This window comes from Micromesistius poutassou, assembly GCF_964030765.1.
Source record: "Micromesistius poutassou genome assembly, chromosome: 4".
Lineage (NCBI taxonomy): Eukaryota > Metazoa > Chordata > Actinopteri > Gadiformes > Gadidae > Micromesistius > Micromesistius poutassou.
Genome location: NC_140274.1, coordinates 22,631,944 through 22,656,425, shown reverse-complemented (window position 1 = coordinate 22,656,425; position 24,482 = coordinate 22,631,944). Strand labels below are relative to the sequence as shown.

Genomic DNA, 24,482 nt, shown 5'->3' with positions numbered 1-24,482 from the left:
ACACACACACACACACACACACACACACACACACACACACACACACACACACACACACACACACACACACACACACACACACACACACACACACACACACACACACATAACATGACATGAAGTCATGTGTGTGTTCTTAATTAGGGTCTCTCCGTTTCCCAAACAGATCAGCCCTCTGTTGCCGGGTGATTTATTAGGTCATAAGAACAAGACTTCAACATATCCACACACACACGCACACACACACACACACACACACACACACACAACCTCCCCTGTGTGCGTGTGTCTGTGTGTGAGTGTGGTGAGTTTTAGCTGCTGCGGCCGCCTTCCTGATGTGTGGTTTCTATTGAACAAGCATTTTTAAAGTTTGATGAGCCGGCCTCTATGATACTTAAAACCCTCTTTTCCTGTTGTTGATGCACATTAAAACAATGCGATCTGTAGCGTGACCGAGAGGGGTCGGATCATGAGATGTGGTTGATGAGTTCTGATTGGCTGTCGGTCCCATGATGGTAGCGACTGAATCCCTGCTGTTGTTAGCTGTTGTCTGTTCTTTATTAAATCCCATGTCTGTCTTCTATGAAATAACTTGAAATAACTTTTTAGTCACCGCTAGCTCATTACGCTCTTCACTTTCAAGTCCTCATTCAGCAGCATCGGGGCTTAATCCTTGGAAGTCTATCTTTGATTTAAAGTAAAAATTTTGAGTAAATCAAAGCTCGTAAAGACTCCCTGTCCCAGGCGGTGGACATGGTCAAGGCAATCACTAAAATGATCAGTGGGTCTGTCTGTATATCTATCTACCAATCTACCATCTGTCCATCTATCTATACGCTTGTCTGTCTGTACTCAGAGTCCTTTCCTATTGTGAGTAAACCAAAGAGGATAGTTCCCTATATTTTGCATGAGGACACTGTTTGTTTGGATGAGCCAGCTTGGTTTTCCGATGAGCTCATGGAAGTGTGTGTGTGTGTGTGTGTGTGTGTGTGTGTGTGTGTGTGTGTGTGTGTGTGTGTGTGTGTGTGTGTGTGTGTGTGTGTGTGTGTGTGTGTGTGTGTGTGTGTGTGTGCTGTGGTGTGTGTGTGTGTGCGTGCGTGCGTGTGTCTATGATATAATGTCTGGTCTGCACCAGTGGATTTGCATATTTGGATCGATCTGATCCTTGCAGATAGCGTTACATTACGTCGCCTAGTCTCTCACCGGGCCTCCGCTCGGAATTGCCGCGTCCTGATTGCGATCTCACCCCGATGATGTCATCGCGTCTGCCGTCGGCCCCCTTCAGAACTCTCGCTTTTCGTACTCCTTCCAAATTCCGTTTGATGACCTCACAACAGTACCATCTCCTCTCTCTCTCGCTCTCTCTCTCTCTCTCGCTCTCGCTCTCTCTCTTAAAAATGTAACAAAATAAAATCAAAGTTTTAAAATCAATAAATCTCTCTCTCTCTCTCTCTCACCTAGGCATTGCCCCTCTCCGGTGATGACATCACTGCTGTACCCTGGCCCCGCCCACGTCATGAAGGACATCTCCTCCTCCTCCTCATCATCCTCGCCGATCACCTCCTTACTCCACTACCCCTCCTCCAAGACCGCCGCCGTGCCCTTCTCCCCATCCCTCTCCTCCTCCTCCTCTTCCTCCTCCACCTCCCCGATGCCACTCCTCTCCTCCTCCTCCTCCACCTCCTCCCCGGCGACTCCCCTCTCCAAGCCCCACTCCTTCAGCCTGCAGACGGGACCCCATCTCATCGCCAGCATGCAGCTCCAGAAGCTCAACTCCCACTACCAGAACCTGGTGGGGTCCGTCGGAGGGGTCGGAGGAGGAGTGGGACCCGCCGCCCAGAGGGGGTTCCCCCCCGGCGCCGGAACCTCCCTCCTTAATTCCTCCAACTCCTCCTCCTCCTCCTCTTCCTCCTCCTCCTCTGTGCTGGTCGGCGGCGGCGGCGGCGGCGGCGGCGGTAGCGGGATGGCGGTGGGCTTCGGGCTGGGACCTCAGGGATCGGGCACGGCGGCCGGCGGCGGCGGCGGGGGCATCGACTTTGAGGCGGTGGACGAGGAGGTGCTGATGTCGCTGGTGGTGGAGCTGGGTCTGGACAGGGCCAACGAGCTGCCCGAGCTGTGGCTGGGCCAGAACGAGTTCGACTTCATGGCCGACGTGCCGGCCGGCTGCTGACCCAAAGAGTGAGAGAGAGAGAGGAACAGGAACACACGCTCACTGTTTGGAGGAAAAGAAAAAAGTACACTTTTCGCGTCGACAAAAGAAAGAGAAGACGGTGCGTTCTCTTGCCTTCTTTTTTGTTTTGTTTTTACGTTATCGTTCCCGGCCCTTTGACTCACGTGGAGGAAGTGAGACGAAAAACAGTTGTGGAGTTCATTTGAGCACATATTTAGTTTTTGCGTTCACGGCGTTCTGAGCTCAAACGGTGGATACCCGCGGCTCCGGAGAGGGGTGCTTTCCGTCGACTCTTTTCTCGTCCTCTCCACCGTTACGCGCACGTATACTTACCCATTAAGGAAATTTAGTTTTAGTCTGTCGGCTGGTTTCTATTTTCGTTTTGCCCCCCGATTGAGACGGGCGTCTGGGTCGCAGTCGCCCATTACGTACCTCGGATTCTGCTGAAACGACGGCAACGGCTAGCGAAGAAAAAAAAACGGTTTGGAGCGTAACCGTGGACGACCGCAGCGATACGGGACCCCCGGGGGAAAACCGTTCCCAGAACGGAGGACTGCTGCGTTTAGGATCTCTCCTGTCTCTCTCACCACTCCCTCACTCGCTCTTAATGAAAAGAGAGTGATGGACAGTAGAGGTGAGGTCCGCTCGGTGGAATACAAAGAAGCACCTGTTGCACTTGTTTTTTTTCTTCCATTTCCTCCACTCTTTGGTTTCTAACCCCTCCTATCGGGGATTTCATTTCGGGTAGAACACGACCAAAAAAAAAGAAATGATTTTCGACGGATGATGAAAATGTACAACAGGAAACGCAGAATGTGTGCGATACCACGAGTCACGACAAACATTTCCATTTCCTGTTTTTCTTTTAAAGCGGACGGCGGTTGTCTTTGTTCCCATGGGAACGGGACCCGGGGCGTAGTTAAGTCCACAGAGCCAGCGATTGTCTAGGGAGCTGTTATCTCCAAACCAACTGTATCTCATTTTCTCCTTGTTCTTCAGACTTTTCATTTCCCTATTTTGTGTTTAAACCAATCAGATCCCCACAGCGGGACAGAGTCTACCTTTCAGAGTGTAACCAACGGAGAGGCGGCGTCAACCGCAGTCTAATGTATTTCATCGGCTTTCTTATCGGGGTCATGGAGGGAAAACATATTTGGATTGGCTTGCATGAAGCAGAAGAGAGGGCTATCAAAAAAGGCTTATTTGTGTTTTATTATGAGGGGGATAACCTGACAAAACAACAACAACATGTGGCTAACTCCAACGTTCTAACGCTAACAGCACCACCCTCAGATTGTTGATTTAGCTGTTGATTTGTTTGTGACTGAAATAACAACAGTTCCCGTCGCAGTTTAGACTCATTTGATTTCACGGTTTCATATTCACATGACATAACTAGACAGGAACTCATCGCAACACTGCCTTGCTCAACGGCACTTGAGACACTCTATCTCTGCTGACGGTTTTTGCACTGCGGATGTCTCAACGTTCACCGTGGCATCACCGTGGCAACCAACCAGCGATGCCACGGTTAGCTTCAACAAACATCTGGATTGGGAGTAAAAGTATAAACAGAGTTTGTGTGTGTGTGTGTGTGTGTGTGTGTGTGTGTGTGTGTGTGTGTGTGTGTGTGTGTGTGTGTGTGTGTGTGTGTGTGTGTGTGTGTGTGTGTGTGTGTGTGTGTGTGTTGGGTAACTCATCCATGGAAAGAAAAAAAGCGCATGCCAGCCCTCATGCATTTATTTAGAGACAGACATCACTGTTGGGTCAGCTTACACACACACTCGCACACACACACACACGCACACACACACAACTTTATCTTCTCCTTTTCTTATCGTTCTTGTTTGTCTATTTAATAAAAGGTTTAAATGGCCGTGACACTCAAGGAAAGCTTGACGGAGGACAGGGTTGATTTAGTCAGGGTTTCTTAAGCTAACCTAACCTTGTTCCAAAGATAAACAGACAATCTACTGTTGAATTCGCTCTGAGAAAGACATTTCCACTAATTTTATTTTTTTTTTTAACTGTTATTTTAGCATTAGGCCTACTAAACGGAGGGTATGTTAGTTTGTCATTCTGTGTGAACATGAGGGGCCGGCCCCTTGTTGCCACTCTGCGACTCAATTTCATCACGCGTCCATCAAATAGTTTGAATTCTCCCACGACTTTTAATTTCCTCTCTCCGCTGACCCTCATGAGTTGGTTAATCCGTTCTGGGACCCCTTGCCAGGTCTTTAAAAAAATCAAGGTAACCCCCACCCCCCTCCTCCTCAAAATCCCGCTTCAATTAACTTGACCTTCTTTCATAGCTCTAGTCGCGCCAGACGGGCGGGGTCAAACAATGACTGGCAACCATACAACGCCCACTGGGGCTTTAGGCCACGATAAAAAGGCTATATAAAGGCTTCTGTGTACATTGCTTTGATTTAGATTATATACCCTGGCATGACCTCTACCACCCCCCCACAGCCTCAAAACCCCGTGCGCTTGGAGACGGTGAACACGTAAAGGCGCAGTGACTCTGGCTCTTTGTATCCTAATTGGATTTCCTTTTGGATCAGCGTGTTCTTTCACATGAGCAACGAGATTAATTAAAAAGCCATGGAGGCAACAAAAACGATATTGGAACTATTCTCGTTATGCACCATTAAAATATAACAAGTCATACGTTTGGGGCTCCCATTCGTGTCTGCAGTGATTGTGTGCGCGCGCGCGTGTGCGTGTGAGATTACGTTCATTCTGGATATATTGGTTTTATTTATTAGGTTTACCTAATAGTTCTCCCCTCGTGAAATTGTGTTTAATATGAGTCCGAGGGGGTTTCATCTTGTCCAACATGGACAAACAGCGACCTCATCTAGTGTTGTACTGGCCCAGCATCGCCCTACAAGGAAATGTTTCAGCCAAGGATGGTTCTAGTGCCATACAAAGCGTTGCGCAAAATGTAATAGATTTAGGACCTGTTTTGACTTATTGACTGTCTAAGGAATTCAACTCGCCATCTGGGGGTCACAGAAACACAGCAGTAGTTGATTATTTTTAACACAAATTTATTTTACGATCCGCTAACGGAAATGCGTTTGATTCCTCTCGTCTGAGACTCTGCATTTTTATCTGGACTGTTTGTTTTCCATTTTCCATTCAGATGAACCTTTTCCTTTTTAGTTGGTTTACCAATGATGACGTGATTATTCAAAGATGATTACTTGTTTAAAAAAAAGAAGCACTTTTTGTTCGACTGCTCTCACTTGTACATGCTCATGAATATGTAAATGAACATTATTGAACAACTGTATTTTTGTTACTCATCTCCGAGATTGGGGAAACATAAAAATGTTTATGACAAAGTAATTTGAGTGAGACTTTTTAATATTAAACCCATATACATAACAGTATACAATCCGATTACAATGTGGTAAACAAGCGTTATCAAAAAACACAAATTGGTATGCCAATTAAATGAATTGTTTACTTGGAAACAGAGCGTTGCTCTCCCACTTTCTCAAATACTGCCACCTAGTGGCCTTTTCTGCATAGCACAACTCTGCGCAGACAAAATAAATCAATAAGACGTTACATTGGAACGACCATGTCGATCTGAACGCTATCAATGTGGTAAACATTGTTATCAACGTTATTTCTGACTTCAGAACTTGTTAATAGATTTGTGTTCACAGCTTTAGAGAGAGAGAGAGAGAGAGAGAGAGAGAGAGTGTGTGTGTGTGTGTGTGTGTGTGTGTGTGTGTGTGTGTGTGTGTGTGTGTGTGTGTGTGTGTGTGTGTGTGTGTGTGTGTGTGTGTGTGTGTGTGTGTGTGTGTGTGTGTGTGTGTGTGTGTGTGTGTGTGTGTGTCTTTGAGTTCTGACAAGTTTGGTCCCAAATCCCCATGTCCATTTAACAGATTTCCGACAGTTAGACCCTCATATTGAGTGACAGCATCATTATTGTGTTAAATTGCTGTTCAGTCGAGAGTTTTTGCCAAACGGTTGACAGTTGACATATCCACTTAACAATCAGCCAATACCACTGCATTTGGTTCTGGAGTCTGTACCTTGAGTGTGCCTCGTGTATGAAAAGTGCTATATAAATAAAGTTGCCTTGCCTTGCCTAGAGGTGATGGACGGCGAACATGTCATATCAGAGAATGCGTCTGAGATGATTGACAGCCAGCATTTCCAGTCGTGTGTGTACAAAGAAAAGTCAATCGATTTGTTGAGCAGTCTGAGGTTCTGTTCTCTGGGAAAATTGTGATCCAGAAGGATGGTAACCCTACTCCGACGCTATTCTCCCGTCGCGGCAGGAACGGGCTGATGTCGGAGCCGTCGTACAATCCTTGTTACCGTGGAGACGGGACGAAGGACACCGCGACTGGAATTCAACTTCCTCCTCTCCGTGTCCCTGCGCCACCTCTACATGCAGTTCACACACAGAGCACTAGGGGGCGACAGAGTCCCGCCAGCGACAAGCGTTTCCTCATCCTTCCCGGTCGTCTCTGTCTGTCTCCTCTTCCTTTACATCCTTCTGAGGAGAGGGCGTTTCCGAGGGAGCGCTAGCGTAGGATAGCGGGCCAGCAGCGGCAGAGCTAACTGGGGGCTTTCGGTTCTCCTCTCGTCGGCCCCCAGCCCAGGGGAGGTCTTCTTCCTCGCCTTCATCCTTAACGGTCACCTTCACCCAGGCCCCGCCGCTCCACAACGCGCACACACACACGTGTCACATGTCACTACACCAAGTAAACACATTCAATTCATTATCTTAGAACTCCACTTTTTTGTTTTCTCAACATCACGTGTAATGTTGTAAAAGTAGTGTCCCTATTGGGTTATGTTCAGATGCACATTATAAGCACGGTAGGGGTCAGGGTGTGATGGTTAGGTTGCAGACATAGGGGATTGCACCCAGGACCTTACAGGTGATCGTTCTGGGTTTGATCCCCGAACACTGTTGTTCTTCAACAGATGGTACTATAAGGCCCACGCACCCTTGTTTCTCCGTGAGCGGTTCCAGTTCTTCTCCATGTGCAGAACCCGAGCTCTCCGTCTCTAGTCACCCTCTGTGGAGCGAAATGGAGGTCAGCTGGTTAAGGCCAAAAAATCCCCCTAAAAAAGATTATAGCTTTCCCCCCCCCCCCAGCCTTTTTATTCTCTCGTCTTTACCAGCGGTGTCAGCACCAAGGATAGCGTGTTCAAAAAACACGGCGACCCAGCATAATAAAGAGCTTTGCTTCTGTCCGATACGAGCTAGTGGATCTGCAGGAGAAAGTGACTCCCAGAACAATTTGAGAACCTCCTCGTTAGGAAAAACTTGTGTGAAAGGGGACGCATTTTCTCCATCTGTGGCCAAGGAGTGGATGATCCAACTCTTGATGCTTGATTCCAGCTCTTGAATTCTGCCGGCTGCATCTTCTGCTGAGCCTGGAAGAAAAACCACAGACGTAAACAGACATGGTTGAGTATCACACAGACAGATTAAATGTTATATTGACGAGGCTATGCCATTAAAAAAATTAAAACCTCATAAATATTTAAAAACAATACATGTATTTAAGTTATAATGAAGCTACTGACTGAAAATTGCTTGAATGTTGAAATGTAACACAATAAACAAACGGCACGACACTACATAAACTATACTGCTGTAACTCATACGTGGTGGTTTGGCACAGTTGTGGTGATGGTCAGAGGATGAACTCCCGGCAGAAGGCATCTCCTCCTCCTTTCCTCCATTAATGGCATCACATTTCCAATTTCCACATTTCATACGGCGAAAGTTGTTGCTTGCCAAATTTTCCCCCAGTGAAGTAGAAGCCAGTAGAAGTCGGCATGTGTGAAATGCCGGCTCTACCGGTGGGTGTTACAGCACTTCTACTATTCATACTCATTCAACACTGAATATATATACTGCATGGAGCTACCTTTACTTGTAAATTACATCCGTTCTTTTGGCCAAAGATGTCAAAGGACTTTATTTTAGAAGTCCACTATATTTAAATTTAGTTTTGAAAGTCTCCTCGTCGCAATAAAGATGATTGCCAGGGATAAAAGTCGTCCTTGGTCAGTCCGATTCCGACTGTAAGTTTGGAGTTGTTTGACATCAAAGAAAGACCTTTCAACGTATCAGAATCAGAGGGGAGTCAGCGGGGAGGCTGAGGGGAGTCAGCGGGGAGTCAGCGGGGAGTCAGCGGGGAGGCTGAGGGGAGTCAGAGGGGAGGCTGAGGGGAGTCAGCGGGGAGGCAGAGGGGAGGCTGAGCTTGTCGCTTCCGTCCTCATCCATCCCTGTAGACTCTAGAGAGACAGCAACCAGCAGGACTGCGCCATTCACCGGATCCAGCACCATTCAACTCACACCATGACTTCATGTCAACACAAGGACACACATCAGGCAACTTCGGGACACACGGGAGGATCACCAATTCAATCAAACTTCCGTGCAGCCAACCCTGAAGCAGTGAAGAAGCCATCCCTTCGTCTGTTGCCCAGCGACTAAACATGTACCAGTATTCATCCCACAAAGGCATTTGGTAACCAGGGTGGAGATTTGAGGGTACAAGTAAACATAGCAATCAACACACAAAAAAAACTCCTTAATCACAACATTAGAGCAATACAAAGCACAATAACAAACACTGTTATTTGTATTCTAAATAGCCAGAAGAGACGCACTTGGATAACTTTAATCACTTTTATCACTTGGATAAGTGATAAATGGAGATGACATGGGGTCCGACAGCCCTGCTGCTCTCTCCCGGATAAAAGCAGTGATCCTGCCCATCCCGCACACGTTCTTATGGTATTTACTCAACATTGAACGGCATCTTGTACACACCGCTTTGTGGAAGCCATCGCTCGGTGACAGCCGTGCTCCCGTTATCGCCTCTAAAGCCTGCGTGTAGTCCGGCTTTTCCCAGGAGTTAGCGCTCCCGGTCCTGCACGGCAACAGGTTATGTTTGTTCTTCTTGTCGAAGTTAAAAGAGTCGCAACATGCACGGCAAACATCGGAGGATGTCTGTGGAGTTTTTTCGTTTATCTTCATGTTGTTGTTGTTGCTAAAGTTTATCATCGTCTTCTTCTTCTGTTGTGTTTTTGTGTGTGTAATTGGTGTTTTAGTTTGCTGCCCTCCAGAGGAAATCTGAAGTACCAGACGAAAGACACAATTCTATTTTTTAAGGATCCCTCTTATTCTTGATACACATTGTTTTCCGCTGAGGAGATTTTCTATTAATTAGGAATAGAAATGAGCGATGCATATCCAATTGCAATAATAACTTACTTTAAAACGTCTCTGTGGATGCATTTACTTACTTGGCTAGGCTATGATGGCCAAGTGTCTAAAAACCTCGTTAACGTTTAACTTGATAAGATATACTGTATTGTAACAAGCAAATATTTACAATAAACGAAATATTATGATAAAATGAATGACTCAAATGATCAGTAAGACCAAATAATATATAATCTATGTTATTGATTGATTCATCTATGCTATTGATTTTTTTTCTGTCCCTCCCGGTTTGCCGTACGCGCGTTTATCACCCGGGGCCGGAAGTAAGGAGGTCCTTTCCCCCGCAGACTCCAACATGGTGAGCGTTTACTCTCATGATTCCCCTCCGAACTCATCTTTAAACATCACATTCTGTCGTCCAAATATCACGCATTTTAACGTTATAACATATAAAGTCCCTATGTATAAGATGGATAATGGCAAAATTGCCGATTTACCAAATTTATTTCGTTGTTAAAGTAATGGGACTGTGAACCTCAGTGCGGCTATCGTTCGTATCAATGCTAGTCGTTAGCATTCGGTATATTGTATTATGCACTTCCGCTGTTGTCTCTTGCTTTTATCAATTCGTACGCGTTATTGTTGTCTCATAAGGTGTTGTGTTGAGAAACAAGTCGGTATTTGCTTTATATGTTGCAAAATACAAACTCAATGTTAGGCCGAAACACGGCTCGGCTCCCACTCATCTGAATGTATGGCCATTAGCATTAGCGGCTAACCCGCAATACTCCTTCGCTGTCGTGCGTATAAAATAAACGTGCTATGTGTCCATGTGTGCTATATTAACGGTGTGTTTTTAAACCTGCTCTCCTTCTAGGCACGAGGACCGAAGAAGCACTTGAAGCGCGTCGCGGCGCCCAAGCATTGGATGCTGGACAAGCTCACCGGAGTGTTCGTAAGTCTTTATTTACTACCTATATGTTCTGGGTTACCCTGGTGGTGGCTTGTCATGTCTTGGTAAGCCCCTGGTGAGGTCTTCGGGCTTGGTTTCAGTTTAGTCGTCCATACAAGCTAGGTCACACCAGGCCATGTGTCTAAGATGGCATGCAGTTCTCTTAATTAATTGACACTTAAATTGTATGTACCTGGTTCATACTTGCAGTCCTTATAATAAACATTGAGACATGCAAAATCTCATGTAAATGTTTTGGGTTATCCTTACTTATGGTAGACATGTCTTCTGTAAGGTAGATTTCAACACCCATTCTAAATGGAGTAGTGCCCACTCTTGGACCAAAACATGGCATAGCTATTCTTTGAACAAGGTGTGAACATTTCCAAGTGAATGAATGAAAAAGCGATTCATTCGTTTTAACTCAAACTTTTTCCCATAGAACTGTAGCAATCTGATTGTTGATGTTCAACTAGTTAGCCTGGTCTCCCATCAAGACTTGATGTGTTTCATAACTCCAGTGTCCAGTAGGCTGACTCTCTTCCTCCCTCCCCAGGCTCCTCGTCCTTCCACCGGTCCCCACAAGCTTAGGGAGTGCCTACCCCTCATCATCTTCCTTAGGAACAGGCTGAAGTACGCCCTTACCGGAGATGAGGTCAAGAAGATCTGCATGCAGAGGTTCATCAAGATCGACGGCAAGGTCCGCACCGACATCACCTACCCCACCGGGTTCATGGGTGAGTCCCTGCACCGTGGTTACCGGCTAGAGGGGTGTTAATGGGGTTAGGTGTATGTACCCCACCATGAATTTTCCCACATGGGTTTGATGAGGGGAGTTAGTGATGGTGCGTACATGTGTGGATGTGGTGTTCTGATTATCTGGTTATGAAGTGTTTTCTCAGGAGTTTGTCAACGGTTCGGAATAAAATGCAGCATACCGTTCAAATTGGTATTAGCTTTATTTTGAAAATGAGGTTTTATTCTAGTCCCCGACAGCATTAACTAAAGGAGTTAATGTAGGAGCTTTTCGGTACTGCTCAACGGCTGGCTATGGATGCCTCTTATTCTTTGAGTTGCCAGCATTCATATGGCCCTCTTGTTTCGGTAAAATGTATTCAAAATAGGTTGGTTTCTTGTATAGATGTTTCAACATCTGACCTAAATGCCAGCAATTTCACATGGATGCTAACAAAAAGAGCTGTCCAAAATAACTTAAGAAAAGAAAAGGAAGAAAATAACTTAAAACAATAACTTTGTTTTGAGATAGAAGCTGGCTTGTATGAGATGATTCTACTTATCCCATGTGTCCTAACAGACCTAATGGTTGGTATATGAAAGATGGGCTCAGAACCTGGTTTTGCACATCGTATTTAAAGGGACCCTCACTAATGTGTCGGGAACTACAATGTGATCCTGTTGCATGCTTTGTTGTGCATATGAGACCTTGGTTCTACCAACTTTCACTTTAAACACGGCAGAAAAAGAGCAATGATGACCTTATACATTACTTGATCAGCACTGAACTGAAACCATAACAATGTCCTCTAAGAAGTTCTGAGCTCTTTGGTAGTACTACATTTCCCTACATGCTCCACCAGTGGCTCACCATGGTTGTTAAAACCCAGCCAGTGAATGTCATCTGTGTGTCAGGAGAGATTGGTCCATTTTAAACCTTTATTGACCTTCCAATGGTAAATAATCATTTATATTACATTTTTTATCCAAAGCGCTTTAGTGTTGACTAACATTCACCCGTTCAGCAACCTTTTCCCAGCCAACCCGCTCAACCTCCTGAGCTACTGCCGTCCCCATGCTTCTACTTTATCTAGTCTTGAATTTCTCATGGTCCTATGTCAGGGTAACAATCCGTTTTCTTGAAGTCTTTTATGTACATTCACCCATTTATCTCAAGAATATTGTATTGGCCGTATGTATTGGATGTGCACCCCTCAAAGCTTACTAGTGTTTTCAGCTAATTGGATCATTAAATGAACAATAATCCTAGTCTGGTTTGAGAGGAAACATTCTTGTCCGCGTCTCCTAGCAACATTTGTTTTATTAATCAGTTGGGGTAAATTTCAGGCCACTGCTGGATGATGTACCACTGTTACTTTTTTTTTTTAAAAGTGGTGGTAATACACAGGGTAATGCTGGTTTTCTTGCTGTTTATACAACAGATGGGCCAACGTCAACTGCCCCAGTTTAATGGATTAGACTGTTTTGGACATCATTTCACTGGCTTGTTACTACTGCACTGACGAGGAAAACCTATTATTCCACCCTCCTGTTACTACTGCACTGAGGGAAGACAACAATGTTAATTGCTCCTTCTAAAAGCACCCCTGCGTGAAATGGTGTTTTAGATTCTGGTGAAGTCTTGCATTACCCCAGGGAAAGGTTGTGTGCAACAAATGCTTAATCTGAATATTTAGAGATTGGGCTTGATTTCTTGATCCTCTGGCTGGTGAAGTTAGAGGGACATCCCCAGCATAATGTGGAGGTCTCTCAGTGATGCACAGCATAGGTCTGTTTGGACATGTGTATTCAACACGAATGCATGCTAAATAAACTAGAATCAGAGGTTTGTAGATGGAAGGGTTAATCACATGCATTGCGTGTATTATTATACAGAAAGGTCTTGGCTGTGGGTTGTGTGATGACTGGGGTCTGGATGCTGATGTGTGTCTGTTTCTCCTCCAGATGTGATTAGCATCGAGAAGACAGGAGAGCACTTCCGTCTCATCTACGATGTCAAGGGACGTTTCGCCATCCATCGCATCACTGTTGAGGAGGCCAAGGTAAACAGTCATTTAAAATTTTCAATTTTCTAATCAGAAATATTGCGTTGGTCTTCAGAATCATTGTTGTTTCATGGAGAATAGTCCTAGAATGCACCAGAGTTCTAGAACTCCATCATGCATTCTTGAACCCTACTTTGTGGAAAATATCTAATTTTAGAATGCAGTTTTCTGATGCAAATATCCTTTGAAGCTTATAGCTGGGCTTGCATTGTGCATACACATTCTTTAGATCTTAAGGTCTCCCTCCTCTTCCTCTACAGTACAAGCTGTGCAAGATCAAGAAGATTATCATCGGCACCAAGGGAATCCCCCACCTGGTGACCCATGATGCCCGCACCATCCGCTACCCAGACCCCCTCATCAAGGTGCACGACACCGTGCGCATCGACCTGGAGTCCGGCAAGATCACCGAGTTCATCAAGTTTGACACCGGTACGTACGCCTGCAGCGTGGGACTCGCTGCAGTTTGTGCACGCTTTTCTTTTCACGTGGATTGGGGCAGGTTTTAACAGTTAAAGGTTGAGAGCAACATGAAGCCTGTTGTCGGGTCAATGGGCTAGGCTTACAGATGCTCTGATAATGATCTTACTTTTTGACACTTTATTCCTCTTGGCTTATTCACTCACTAAATGTTTTTTTTAGAGTTATGAGGGTTAGAAGGTTCTTTGAACACATGACAAAATACTACTACCTCGTAACAATTATTTTATTTAGCAGATGCTTTTATCCAAAGCCACTGTCATGGCGAATGTGGTTCATATTCCTCCTCTTCCATCTCCAGGCAACATGTGCATGGTGACTGGCGGTGCCAATTTGGGTCGTATCGGCGTCATCACCAACCGGGAGCGCCACCCCGGCTCCTTCGACGTGGTGCACGTCAAGGACACCAGCGGCAACATCTTCGCCACCAGGCTGTCCAATATCTTCGTTATTGGCAAGGTGAGAACAAAGACCATTCATCTAAGACTCTCTTTGTGGAAATATACCAAACTAAAAATGTCAATTTAGCTCAAAACCTTCATCACACTGCATGTGTTGCTTAAAGGGGCTTCTAGTTTAACTGCCACGATAGTTAGGTGTGAGTGTCCAACCTATATGATGTGTAGATCCGCGCACACAGTGGACTGTACCAACTGGCAGGCTGGGGGGTGTACCATACATCTGGGTGACCTTGCCGTTTGTTACATCACAACTTAATTTGATTTTAAAATGACTTGTTATAATGACTCAACCTCACACCCGTGGGTAGAATAGAGGTCCTTTAAGCAGTCATTTAAAGCTTATGGGTGATTTTAACAGGGCGTTGAGTGTCAAGTGATCCATTTAGACTTTCTTTGCAATTCTTAAAGGTGCCATGTCATGCCATGAGGTGTAGTGTGATTAGCTGTAACAAGCCGTTTGGGAAATCAGCCCCTAAGACATCACAGGTGTGCGTGTCTGCCTAGATGTGTGACAGATGGATGAGCAACGTTTGCGACAGTCCCACTGGGTGGGCTGGTAGACTGATCTATCCAGCACAGATCTAGGTGGACACGCTCACTTTCGGCCCCTTATGATGTCATAAGGGGCAGATTTCCAAAACGGCTTGTAACGGCTAATCACACCACACCTGGTGGCATGTCATGGGATCTTTAATGTTTATTTCGGAGCAATGATGAAAAGTTGGTTTTGACAAGTGATGAAACTATTCACCAATTCCTCTAAGAAGTTCTGAGCTCAGTAGGAATCGCCTTATAACGTTGCAATACATTAACTGCAGCATAAACTGACATTAAAGCAGTTTGAGGAGCACAGTGCACTCTATCTTGGTCTTTATAGATTAAATAGAAAGGCTTCTTCTAGATTAGTTGGCTGCATATTGAATCAATATGCTTATGCATTTATGATGAACCCTTCTTGGAACTACTACAGTAGCTGCACTTTTTAAGTCTTATGTATTCAGAAATCTCCAAATTGCTCCGTCCGAATATTTACAATACTCTAGGATCTCAGTTTATTTCAGATTTATCCCAAGTATGTCATGTCGCTGGCCCATAGTTTGCATTAAAATGCCTGTTGTGCCACACCTGTTAATCGTCACCCCTCCCTCGTTCGTTACCAGGGCAACAAGCCATGGGTGTCCCTGCCCAGAGGAAAGGGTATCCGCCTGACCATCGCCGAGGAGAGGGACAAGAGAATTGCTGCCAAGGCGACCAGCGGTTAAACTAGTCTCCAAAAAAGCTGGTTTTGAATAAAAGTTATTTACGAAAAACACCTTGACTGCTTTGTCTGCTTTTGTTTGTTGTGTCACTGTGCTCTAACTGACCGTGTCAGAATTTGATGGTGGAGGGATTTTTTTTGAAGGCCTCTTATTAAAATGTCTGGGAAATGGAATACAATCGGAAAGTATTCAGGGTCATGGGGAAGGACGACTTGACATTGCGTTGAAATTGGATTATTACATTGCCGGTACATGCTTGGAAGAGTGAACAACATGATTAGTGTTTGCCTATTCTAATCTAAAGTTACTACAGGCCCAAGATGTAATCTGTACCTACTGGGTGGTTTTTAGTTCACTACAAAGTGAAAGGATTAATTGAATTTGTGGAACTGTAATAGAGGTTAAATTATCTTAAGCGTGACCTATTCTCTACAAAGGCTTTGGTTGGACCCAAAGCAAATGTAGTTAAAGGTGCCATGCCACCAGGTGTGGTGTGATTAGCTGTTTTGGAAATCAGCCCCCTAACACATCACAGCTGTGTGTCCACCTAGATGTGTGACAGATGAGCAACGTTTGCGACAGTCCCACTGGGTAGGCTGATAGACTGATCTATCCAGCACACACCTAGGTGGACATGCTCACTTCCTGCCCCGTATGATGTCATATGGAGCAGATTTCAAAACTGCTTGTAACGGCTAATCACACCACACCTGGTGGCATGGCATGGCACCTTTAATAAGTGGTGCTGTGAAACACTCACAGCCTCCTTGAAGAGGTTTGAGGTTGGTTTCTCAACCCAAATAAACAAGTGCACTGTAAAGTATCTTCTACAGGTATGGTGAGTTACCCCCGCTTGCCACAGTAACTAAAATTATAATGTGATTTGGTTGCGCTTTTATTGCAAAATTAATTTGTCAAAAGACTAACTTTAATGTCATCAAATGCTCCAATGTAGTTAAGCTCAGATTAAACCGAAGCGCTAATCGTTGTTGGACAGTTGACTTTCTAAAGAATGAGCGGGCCTCACTGAAATGATGATGCATTGTAACTCAAGACTGTCTTTGGTTCTCTTCCTCTTTGTGGCTATTCTTAGGTTATGCTCATCTCTGAAGTAGTTACATAATCCCCCTCTCCCTCACTAAATCCCTATTTCCACTTATTTTCTGCTTTATCCATCTGTTTATATTTCTGTGTATTTTTACTATTGCTCTGTGTAAATCGTCTTGTCTTTCCCTTCAGGACAGACAGCATTTTCAAAATATTTGGACTAGAAAATGTGGACACATTTTTCATAATCTAATCTGTGTTAACACAGCAGTGTTCAATCATGACTAACAGTTCTTGGATGATTTTTATGATAATCCATCGTTGGCTGGTTAAACTATGTTAAAATGATCTGGTTTTAATGGAAATCAACCCCATCTTAAAACCCTTGTTATATCTCTTAACAAATCGATTTCATATCAATAGTTTAATTTGTAACCTTTGTTTTTTCGACCCTTCATAAAATGTATTTTCTGCACTGAATTAGGGAGCGGGAGGGAGAAGATTTAGTAGTAGTAACTGAATACGTTGTATTTTTCCATGCTAATAGTTTTTATTATTTACTTGAATAGCAGTGGAGGGGTGGATGTAGAGAGGGGTGGATAAGGCATGGAGGTGAAGTGAGGAGGGAGCTAGGGAGTGAGTGCAGTTAAAGAGATGGCAAGATCAGGGGAGCGGTTGTGCTCCTGTAATATCCCTTTGTTCTTCTTCTTTCTCACCCTTTTAAGTTCTTCTCCTTCCCTGCCTTTTAATCACTGATCTCTCCATCTTACACTCGCCTGTTCTCTTCATTCCTCGCCACCTCTCCTCCCTCCATCTCCCCTCTCCACTTCCCTCACGCCTCCCCCCTCTCCCTCAAATCTCTATTTTTGACCTATCTCTCAATCCCTCTCCTCTCATCTCTCCATCCCACTCTTCTTTCTATCTCCATCCCTCTTCTATATCTCTTCATCCCTCTCGTCTCTCACTCTCCATCCCTCTCTCTTCATCCCACTCTTCTTTTTTTATCTCCCTCCTCTCTCTTCATCCCCCTCTTTTTACCTCCATCCCTCCTCCATCGCTACATCACTCACTTTATAACCCTAGAGCAGGTGAAGTGAGGAGGTGTCTATGTATTCAAACCAGAATATTCACAACAACATAGTATATACCTATCTGCCATTCGCTCTCTTTCACCTCACCCACCGCTCTCCCGCCCTCGCACTCTCTAGTTTATCCTTTTTATCCCTGTAAGCACTCTATCTCTCATCCTCTTTATCTCTCTCTCCCCTCCCCTCCCCACCATCCCTCCCTTTCTCTCTCTGTGGTCTGATTTCAGTTCCACTCCATATGGCGACTGCTGGGATCCAGCCTGTTCACTCACACACACACACACACACACACACACATCCCCCACCCCCTATCCTCCCTGACTGCAGTGACTAAGCCTTCATATATTTGTTTTTGTGTGTGTGTGTGTGCATGCGCCTCACCGTTCCTCTCCCTGCAGTGTCCTGGCTCATGTCTCACCTCTCCCAACATACCTAAACAACACACACCACAGGAGTGTGTGTGTGCGTGTTGACCACGTCGGAGGCCCTGCCACGTTTTTAAAGTGCATCGTATGGCCTGCTGTCCTAATATAACTCTAACGCGATGAGATGTCAGAACGACAGCATGCTGCCTTTGTTGTGATCACGTTGATTGTTACTTACAAAGCGATGCTGAGAACGATCAAAGATAACAATCGATACCGGAGCCATGTTAAAATCAAATATCAACAACACGACTATAGAATGTCAATAAGGTAACAATAGAAAGTCAACTAAATTATAGATCTTTGACACAACTATTGAACGCTAACCGTTTAGACAAATGCACGTGTGTGAATTTTACATTTGCAATAGTGTACATGCCATGCATTTATGTATTCACAGGTATAGGTTCACAATTGAGGTAGAGTGAGTTATGAGTAATTATGAGTTAAATCAGTTTTGAAAGTGTTAGGGTTTCTTCCTTTTTGTTGTAGCTAGGCACATGACAAACTGACTTGGCGTTCTGTGGTTTAGATCATCCCCTGAGATGATGAAAGACGCCACATCTTCTCGCCATAGCATTGGCAGCCATTTTGTTTGTTTTCATAAGAGAAACCCAATGTGGCCACCGTCCCTGTTATAAAACAGACTCTTTGACACACACACTAGCACACACAAACATGCACGGCCGCACACACACACACACACACACACACTCACAGCAAATATAAACAATTGTTCCTGGTCTTTGAATAATGAAATGTGACACTTGCCAGACGCAGACTTTGCACCAGTCCTGCATCCTCCTGTGAGTGGACACAAACACACTGACACACACACACACACACACACACTCCATGTACACGTAGTCCATGAATGCACGTGCACAAATCACATGCATACCAGGCTTTGAATCGCATTTGGCAGGAGTGTGAGCAGAACAAGCTGTGGAAGAATGACAAAACGTGTGTGTTTGTGTGTGTGCATGCCTGCGTGTACATGTGTGTGTACTTATACATCTGAATGGCTGTCCACACACACACACACACACACACACACATTGTTTCCATGCATGTCCGTGCACACGTCTGTGTGTAATAGGGATTGGATGACTTAAACACATAATCACTTTGAATTGTCCACAATTCATTATGCTATTTGAACTAGATAACTGCTGTTGTGGTCAACTCTGTGTGTAGCGATGTTGCACCACACAAGGAATCCACAATTAAACCCAGACCCATTTACTGTGACCCATTTTATTGGAGTAAAATGTCACACCGCTTTTGAATTGAAGCAGGAATGGAGGCAAATAAACTTCCCACGTGAGACAGAAGGAGAGATGGAGAGACAGAGGGAGAAAGAGGTGGCAGTAGACGAGGCAATATGGAACGACGTGAAGAGAGACAGATGGGGGGAAAGAATGAGACGCACAATTGGAAGTTTATTTCGTCCCCATGTTAGACTTATCTTCATGTTATTGGATGGTTTTTTGTTACCTGCTTTAATAACCATGCAGTTATTTTACTTTGCCACGGTTGTTTTGATACATTTATACCAATAAAGTTCAGCTGGATTGAATCGAATTGAAGAGCGAGACTAAGGGAAGAGAGGGACGGAGAGGGGCGCAGTGGATGAGACAGAGGACGAGCGTGAGAGGTGAAGGTGGCAGGAGAGAGAGAGGGATGGAGGGGTGAGTAGAGAGAGAGAGGGAGGGGGCAGGAGGGAGAGTGAAGGGAGAGAGAAAGAGGGACAAGTAGAGAGAGGGATGGAGGGGGCAGGAGGGAGAGAGAGAGAGAGAGAGAGAGGGAGAGGTAGAGAGAGAGGGATGGAGGGGGAAGTAGAGAGGGGAAAGAACCAGAGAGGGGGCGAGAGAGAGGGGGGAGGTGGATAGAGTTTTTCTTCCTGGTAACTTCAGGCTGAGTGGAGTGCTCTGGGCCTTCGAAACAATGAACTCAGTCTTCACATGAGGGAGGAGGTGAGAGGAGGAGGAGGAGGAAGAGGAGACAGCTGTTTCTAATCAATTGCTTCCATGTGATTGACTGGCTGGTCTGCTTACCGGCTGATTGGTTAAATGGCCTGAGTGAATGGCAGGCTCAGCAGAGGGAACGGTGCTGATTGGTTGGCTGGGTTGGGGACCCGGCTTTCTGATTGGCTGACAGGATGACTAGATGAAAGGGTTTTTTTGTTTTTTTTTTAGTGCCATTTTAACGGTCTTGGAACTGCGTGCCTGACTGGTTTTGTGACTTCATGACTGACTGAGGGACTTAATGGCTGGCTAACTGATTTTGTAAAACTGACCCACAAATTAACTGTCTCACTAACTCACATGTACAGTTGCTGATATGATTTCTGGGCTGCTACGGCAACCACATGTTATGATGTCATGGGGCTGCCCCCCTCTGTCTGTCTTTCATTCTCTCTCTCATTCTTACAGTCCCCCTGGATCTGATACTTATTCTCTCTCACACACACACACACACATGAAAGCACACAATCCGCACGCACACACGCACGCGCACGCACGCACACACACACACACACACACACACACACACACACACACACACACACACACACACACACACACACACACAGAAATATACACATAAACCAACACACACACACACACACACACACACACACACACACACACACACACACACACACATACACAGAAACACACACACACACACACACACACACACACACACACACACACACACACACACACACACACAGAAATATACACATAAACACACACACACACACACACACACACACACACACACACACAACACACACACACACACATACACAGAAACACACACACACACACACACACACACACACACACACACACACACACACACACACACACACACACACATAACTTTCCCATGTGGATGTTCTCATTTGTGTCAATAAAAAGCAGTTTATGTTTAAACCCTCACTCTACATCCCTCTCTGCCTGTCTGTCTCTCTCTCTCACACTCACTCTTATTCGCTTTCTCCATTTCTGACCCTTTCCTCCATCCCCCTTTCTCACCCTCCCTCACTCTCTGAAATCCCTCTCCCTCCCCCTTTCCGTCTCCCCCCTCTCTGTCTCTCCCCTCTCTGTCTCTCCCTCTATCCATCACTCATGCCCCCTCTCTATCCACCTCTCCCTCTCTCTCCCTCTCTCTCTCTCCCTCTCTCCCCCCCTCTCTCTCTCTCTCTCTCTCTCTCTCTCTCTCTCTCTCTCTCTCTCTCCCCTTCTCTCTCTCTCTCCCCCTTCTCTCTCTCTCTCTCTCTCTCTCTCTCTCTCTCTCTCTCTCTCTCTCTCTCTCTCTCTCCCCCTCTCTCCACGAGTCAGAGACAAGCAGCATGAACAAAAACAGTGAGGTGAGCCAAGTTCACATTTGGGTGGGGCTGTTAAAAAGAGGAGAGGGGGTGGGGCTCTCGGACCAGATGTGCAGAGGGAGGGAGGGAGGGAGGGAGGGAGGGGGGAGGAGAGGAGAGTGGGAGGGGGAGGGGGAGGGGATGGTGGAAGGAGAGGAAAGGGGCCTTTCAGAGTTGAAATAATACTCTAACCTCCTCTCTCCAGTGCTCAATGTGTTGGAGGCAAACACTGCGAGGTTGCCTCTGTCTCCACTATAGGGTCTGGTCTGGTTACAGGAAGCACCGCCGCGTTGAGAAAACACTTTGGCAATAAGAGCGCGGGATCGGAGCCACGGCTTGGAGACGCATGGATGAGTCTAAAAGGGGCCGGGAGAATTGAGAGAGAGAGAGAGAGAGAGAGAGAGAGAGAGAGAGAGAGAGAGAGAGAGAGAGAGAGAGAGAGAGAGAGAGAGAGAGAGAGAGAGAGAGAGAGAGAGAGAGAGAGAGTAGATTACACCAGACTAGCGTAGAGTAATAGTAGAATAGATAGAGTCGGGTAGAGTTACAGTGGAGTACCTTAGAAGTAGGCTGTGTAGAGAACAGTGTTATGGAACAGAGCTACAAGCAGAGATGAGCAGTGGATTGGAATAGGGTCCAGAGAGAGGGCCCTAGGGGAGGCTGGTGTAATCTTGGCCCCAGCCTTCTTCCTATGTTCTGGGGACGGGGACAGGGGCCGGAAACCAGGAGTACAAGGGGCGGGCTTAGGCCTTGTTTCCTGTTTCGATACGGAGACGTTCCACTGAAACAGACTGCTTTGTGGATGGATCTGTCAGAGGCGGGGTTTTGATGAGTGTGTTTTAGAGATAGTCTTTAGAGAGTCTTTTTACACCTCACTCCCAATGCCAGAGGTCGTGTTAGCCAATCACACGCTCAAGGGCCCCGCCTCCGGCGACGTGATTGGTTGAAACAAATATGAAACTAATACAATCATCTAAAGTCAGATTTGTGGGATCCCCTTGTGCAGCTCATCCATGGCATTAATTCTGTCCTTGCTGCCGTCTGCTGGTTACCAGGGACTTTAGGTGTGTGTGTGAGAGGGAATGTGTGTGTGTGTATGTGTGTGTGTGTGTGTGTGTGTGTGTGTGTGTGTGTGAGAGTGTGTGGGCACTTGGCTCAGAGCAGATACCCCCCGCTGTGCCCTAGATTAATCGACGGCCCCCATAAAGTACCTCCTGAGTTTGAATACGTGTTTCATTAGGAGGGCCGTGTGGCTTACTGTCATCGTCGTGTCAGGTGTATGCGTGTGGTCAGTTGTGCGCTCGGTTCAGCAGGCTGTTTATAAGACACTTATTACAGACATGATTACACAAGCAACAAGCTTTCAGGACACGACCAGGAACAGTTTGCCAACGGGAGGGAGCGGGGAGAAGGGCCCACAGTGGTTAGGGTGTTTGACTCCCCGACACGAGGTGGTTATGGTTTCCAATGACACTCGACCTGTTGACATCCTTGAGCAAGATGCCCCCTAACCCCTACATGCCCCTGCATGGATTGTTTATAGATCGGTGTAAGCGAATATGCTCGACGAGGGTAAGTAAATAGACAACCATGGAAAGAGGGAGAGAAAAGTGTTCCAATAACCCATTACAAACCCGCCTGCAGAGTAGAATAGGATTGCGGGTCATTCACTCTAACCCTATAGTTAAAGCAAACGCGCTGTCACACACACTCATTGTTTTTCTGGAACGGTTAGTGGCCTGTGCGGGTTTACAGCCACTCACACACACGCACGCCCGCACACACACCTCGTTCCATCCGCAGTGCTTTTGCAGAGTGCCAAAAAGTTGGTCTCATGTTCGTTCTCGCGCACTCCGGTCTTATATTGGTTCGATTCCCCTTTTTTCCCCTCCTCCGCTTTGACGCGCCCCTCCCCCTACGCGCGGCCAGCAGTCAGGTCCCGTCCCGTTCACTTTTTTTTTGGGGGGGGAGGGAGGCGGGGGTGAGGTGTGTGGGGGGGAACACCGGACTGTAGCGCGCGCCTAGCCGGTGGACATTCCGCCTTCTCTCGGTGAAAAAAAAAATCCCCAACAATGACGGCGCGCGACGCACAGCTCTCCCGGACGCACCACATTCTCCACCGAACCGGAGTCGCTGCTGTCCGCCGTGGAATGCGCGCGTCTCCCCCGACAGAGGTGTAGTAGTTCAGCCCGTGTCCGTCCGTCAACCGTCACGAGAGTTTCGGAGTTCGGCGCTGCGCGCGACGCGACGCCACAAGCGATGCCGTTCTGCAAGCGGACGATACTTCCGAAGGATGTGTGCCGCCTACGACGAGGGGGGGAGGACAGCGCCGCGAGCGCACCGAGCGCGAGCTTCGTGGACCTGGTGGACGTGTGCGGCTTCACGCTGTGCGCGGTGCTCCGCCAGCTCTCGGACCTGTCCCGCCACTCGGTCCGCATCCTCGAGGAGCTGGAGGGCGAGCTGGTGGCCGTGTGTCGCCGCTCCGGTGCGCTCGAAGGGAAGGTGGTCGGCCTGCAACGGCACGTCGCCGCGCTGGTCAGCAAACCGCCTCCGAAAAGTAAGACAACGACGAACGCAACAAACACAACAACAACAACAACAACAACAACAAAGTCATGTCCCCGGCAACAGCAGTTCCCTTGACCCAAGCTTTTAGCCAGTCCTGGTTGGACACATTTACGCACCAAGTTGTGTGTTTATGGCAATAAGATTGGGAGTATTGACGCGATGGCTGTGGGATAGTTGGTCGTTACTTCGGTGGAGTGTGTTGGTGTGTGTGGAGTCGAGCTAGGAATGTGAACTTGCTTATAGTTGTCACGCGTGCTTAACCACCGAGCCCCCTACCTGTCACTGCTCATTTCCACCCTGAACTCTGTCAATCGGTGTGTGTGTGTGTGTGTGTGTGTGTGTGTGTGTGTGTGTGTGTGTGTGTGTGTGTGTGTGTGTGTGTCTCTCACACTTTCCTTACTCGCGGCGAGGGGCCTTAGCAAGTGCACATTGGATGACTTTTGGAATTTGACATCTGAGGACTTAGTATGTAACAGTAAACAGCTCTGTGTGTGTGTCAGGTGAGGACGGACGGAATCCGGTTTACTTGGAAGCTTGCCACATGTAGGGCTACCTGCTGCCTTGCTCAAGGGCCCGTTGAACTGCGTCGCCGATGCTGTTTCTGCCTACAAACAGCAGGCCGTATCGTTTGCATTA

The 24,482-nt window shown here is 46.5% G+C and overlaps 2 protein-coding genes, 1 long non-coding RNA gene and 2 other non-coding genes across 6 annotated transcripts; 4 read left to right on the top strand and 1 right to left on the bottom strand.

The window, feature by feature from the left end:
* Positions 1–1,480: 1,480 nt before the first annotated feature.
* On the top strand, positions 1,481–3,706 carry cited1 (Cbp/p300-interacting transactivator, with Glu/Asp-rich carboxy-terminal domain, 1; the record flags this gene model as incomplete). The annotated part of the gene is made up of 1 exon (XM_084466307.1): positions 1,481–3,706. The coding sequence occupies one exon, from the start codon at positions 1,481–1,483 to the stop codon at positions 2,168–2,170; it is 690 nt and encodes a 229-aa protein (XP_084322433.1). The 3' UTR covers positions 2,171–3,706.
* A 3,064-nt stretch (positions 3,707–6,770) lies between these two features.
* On the bottom strand, positions 6,771–9,206 carry LOC311342491. Of its 2 annotated transcripts, XR_014633403.1 has the most exons (4): positions 8,994–9,206; positions 7,325–7,582; positions 7,150–7,221; positions 6,771–6,891 (listed from the first exon to the last, which is right to left on the bottom strand). It is a non-coding gene; the product is annotated as an uncharacterized lncRNA (long non-coding RNA). The 2 variants fall into 2 exon arrangements; XR_014633404.1 differs by having other exon boundaries at positions 6,777–7,221.
* A 497-nt stretch (positions 9,207–9,703) lies between these two features.
* rps4x (ribosomal protein S4 X-linked) lies at positions 9,704–15,395 on the top strand. The gene is made up of 7 exons (XM_084466681.1): positions 9,704–9,747; positions 10,267–10,344; positions 10,898–11,078; positions 13,042–13,139; positions 13,403–13,574; positions 13,924–14,081; positions 15,244–15,395. The coding sequence occupies exons 1-7, from the start codon at positions 9,745–9,747 to the stop codon at positions 15,343–15,345; spliced, it is 792 nt and encodes a 263-aa protein (XP_084322807.1). The 5' UTR covers positions 9,704–9,744; the 3' UTR covers positions 15,346–15,395.
* Positions 11,827–11,903, top strand: LOC311342695 (small nucleolar RNA SNORD61). Its single transcript, XR_014633436.1, has one exon. It is a non-coding gene; the product is annotated as a small nucleolar RNA SNORD61 (small nucleolar RNA).
* On the top strand, positions 14,791–14,860 carry LOC311342696 (small nucleolar RNA SNORD61). Its single transcript, XR_014633437.1, has one exon. It is a non-coding gene; the product is annotated as a small nucleolar RNA SNORD61 (small nucleolar RNA).
* Positions 15,396–24,482: the final 9,087 nt, after the last annotated feature.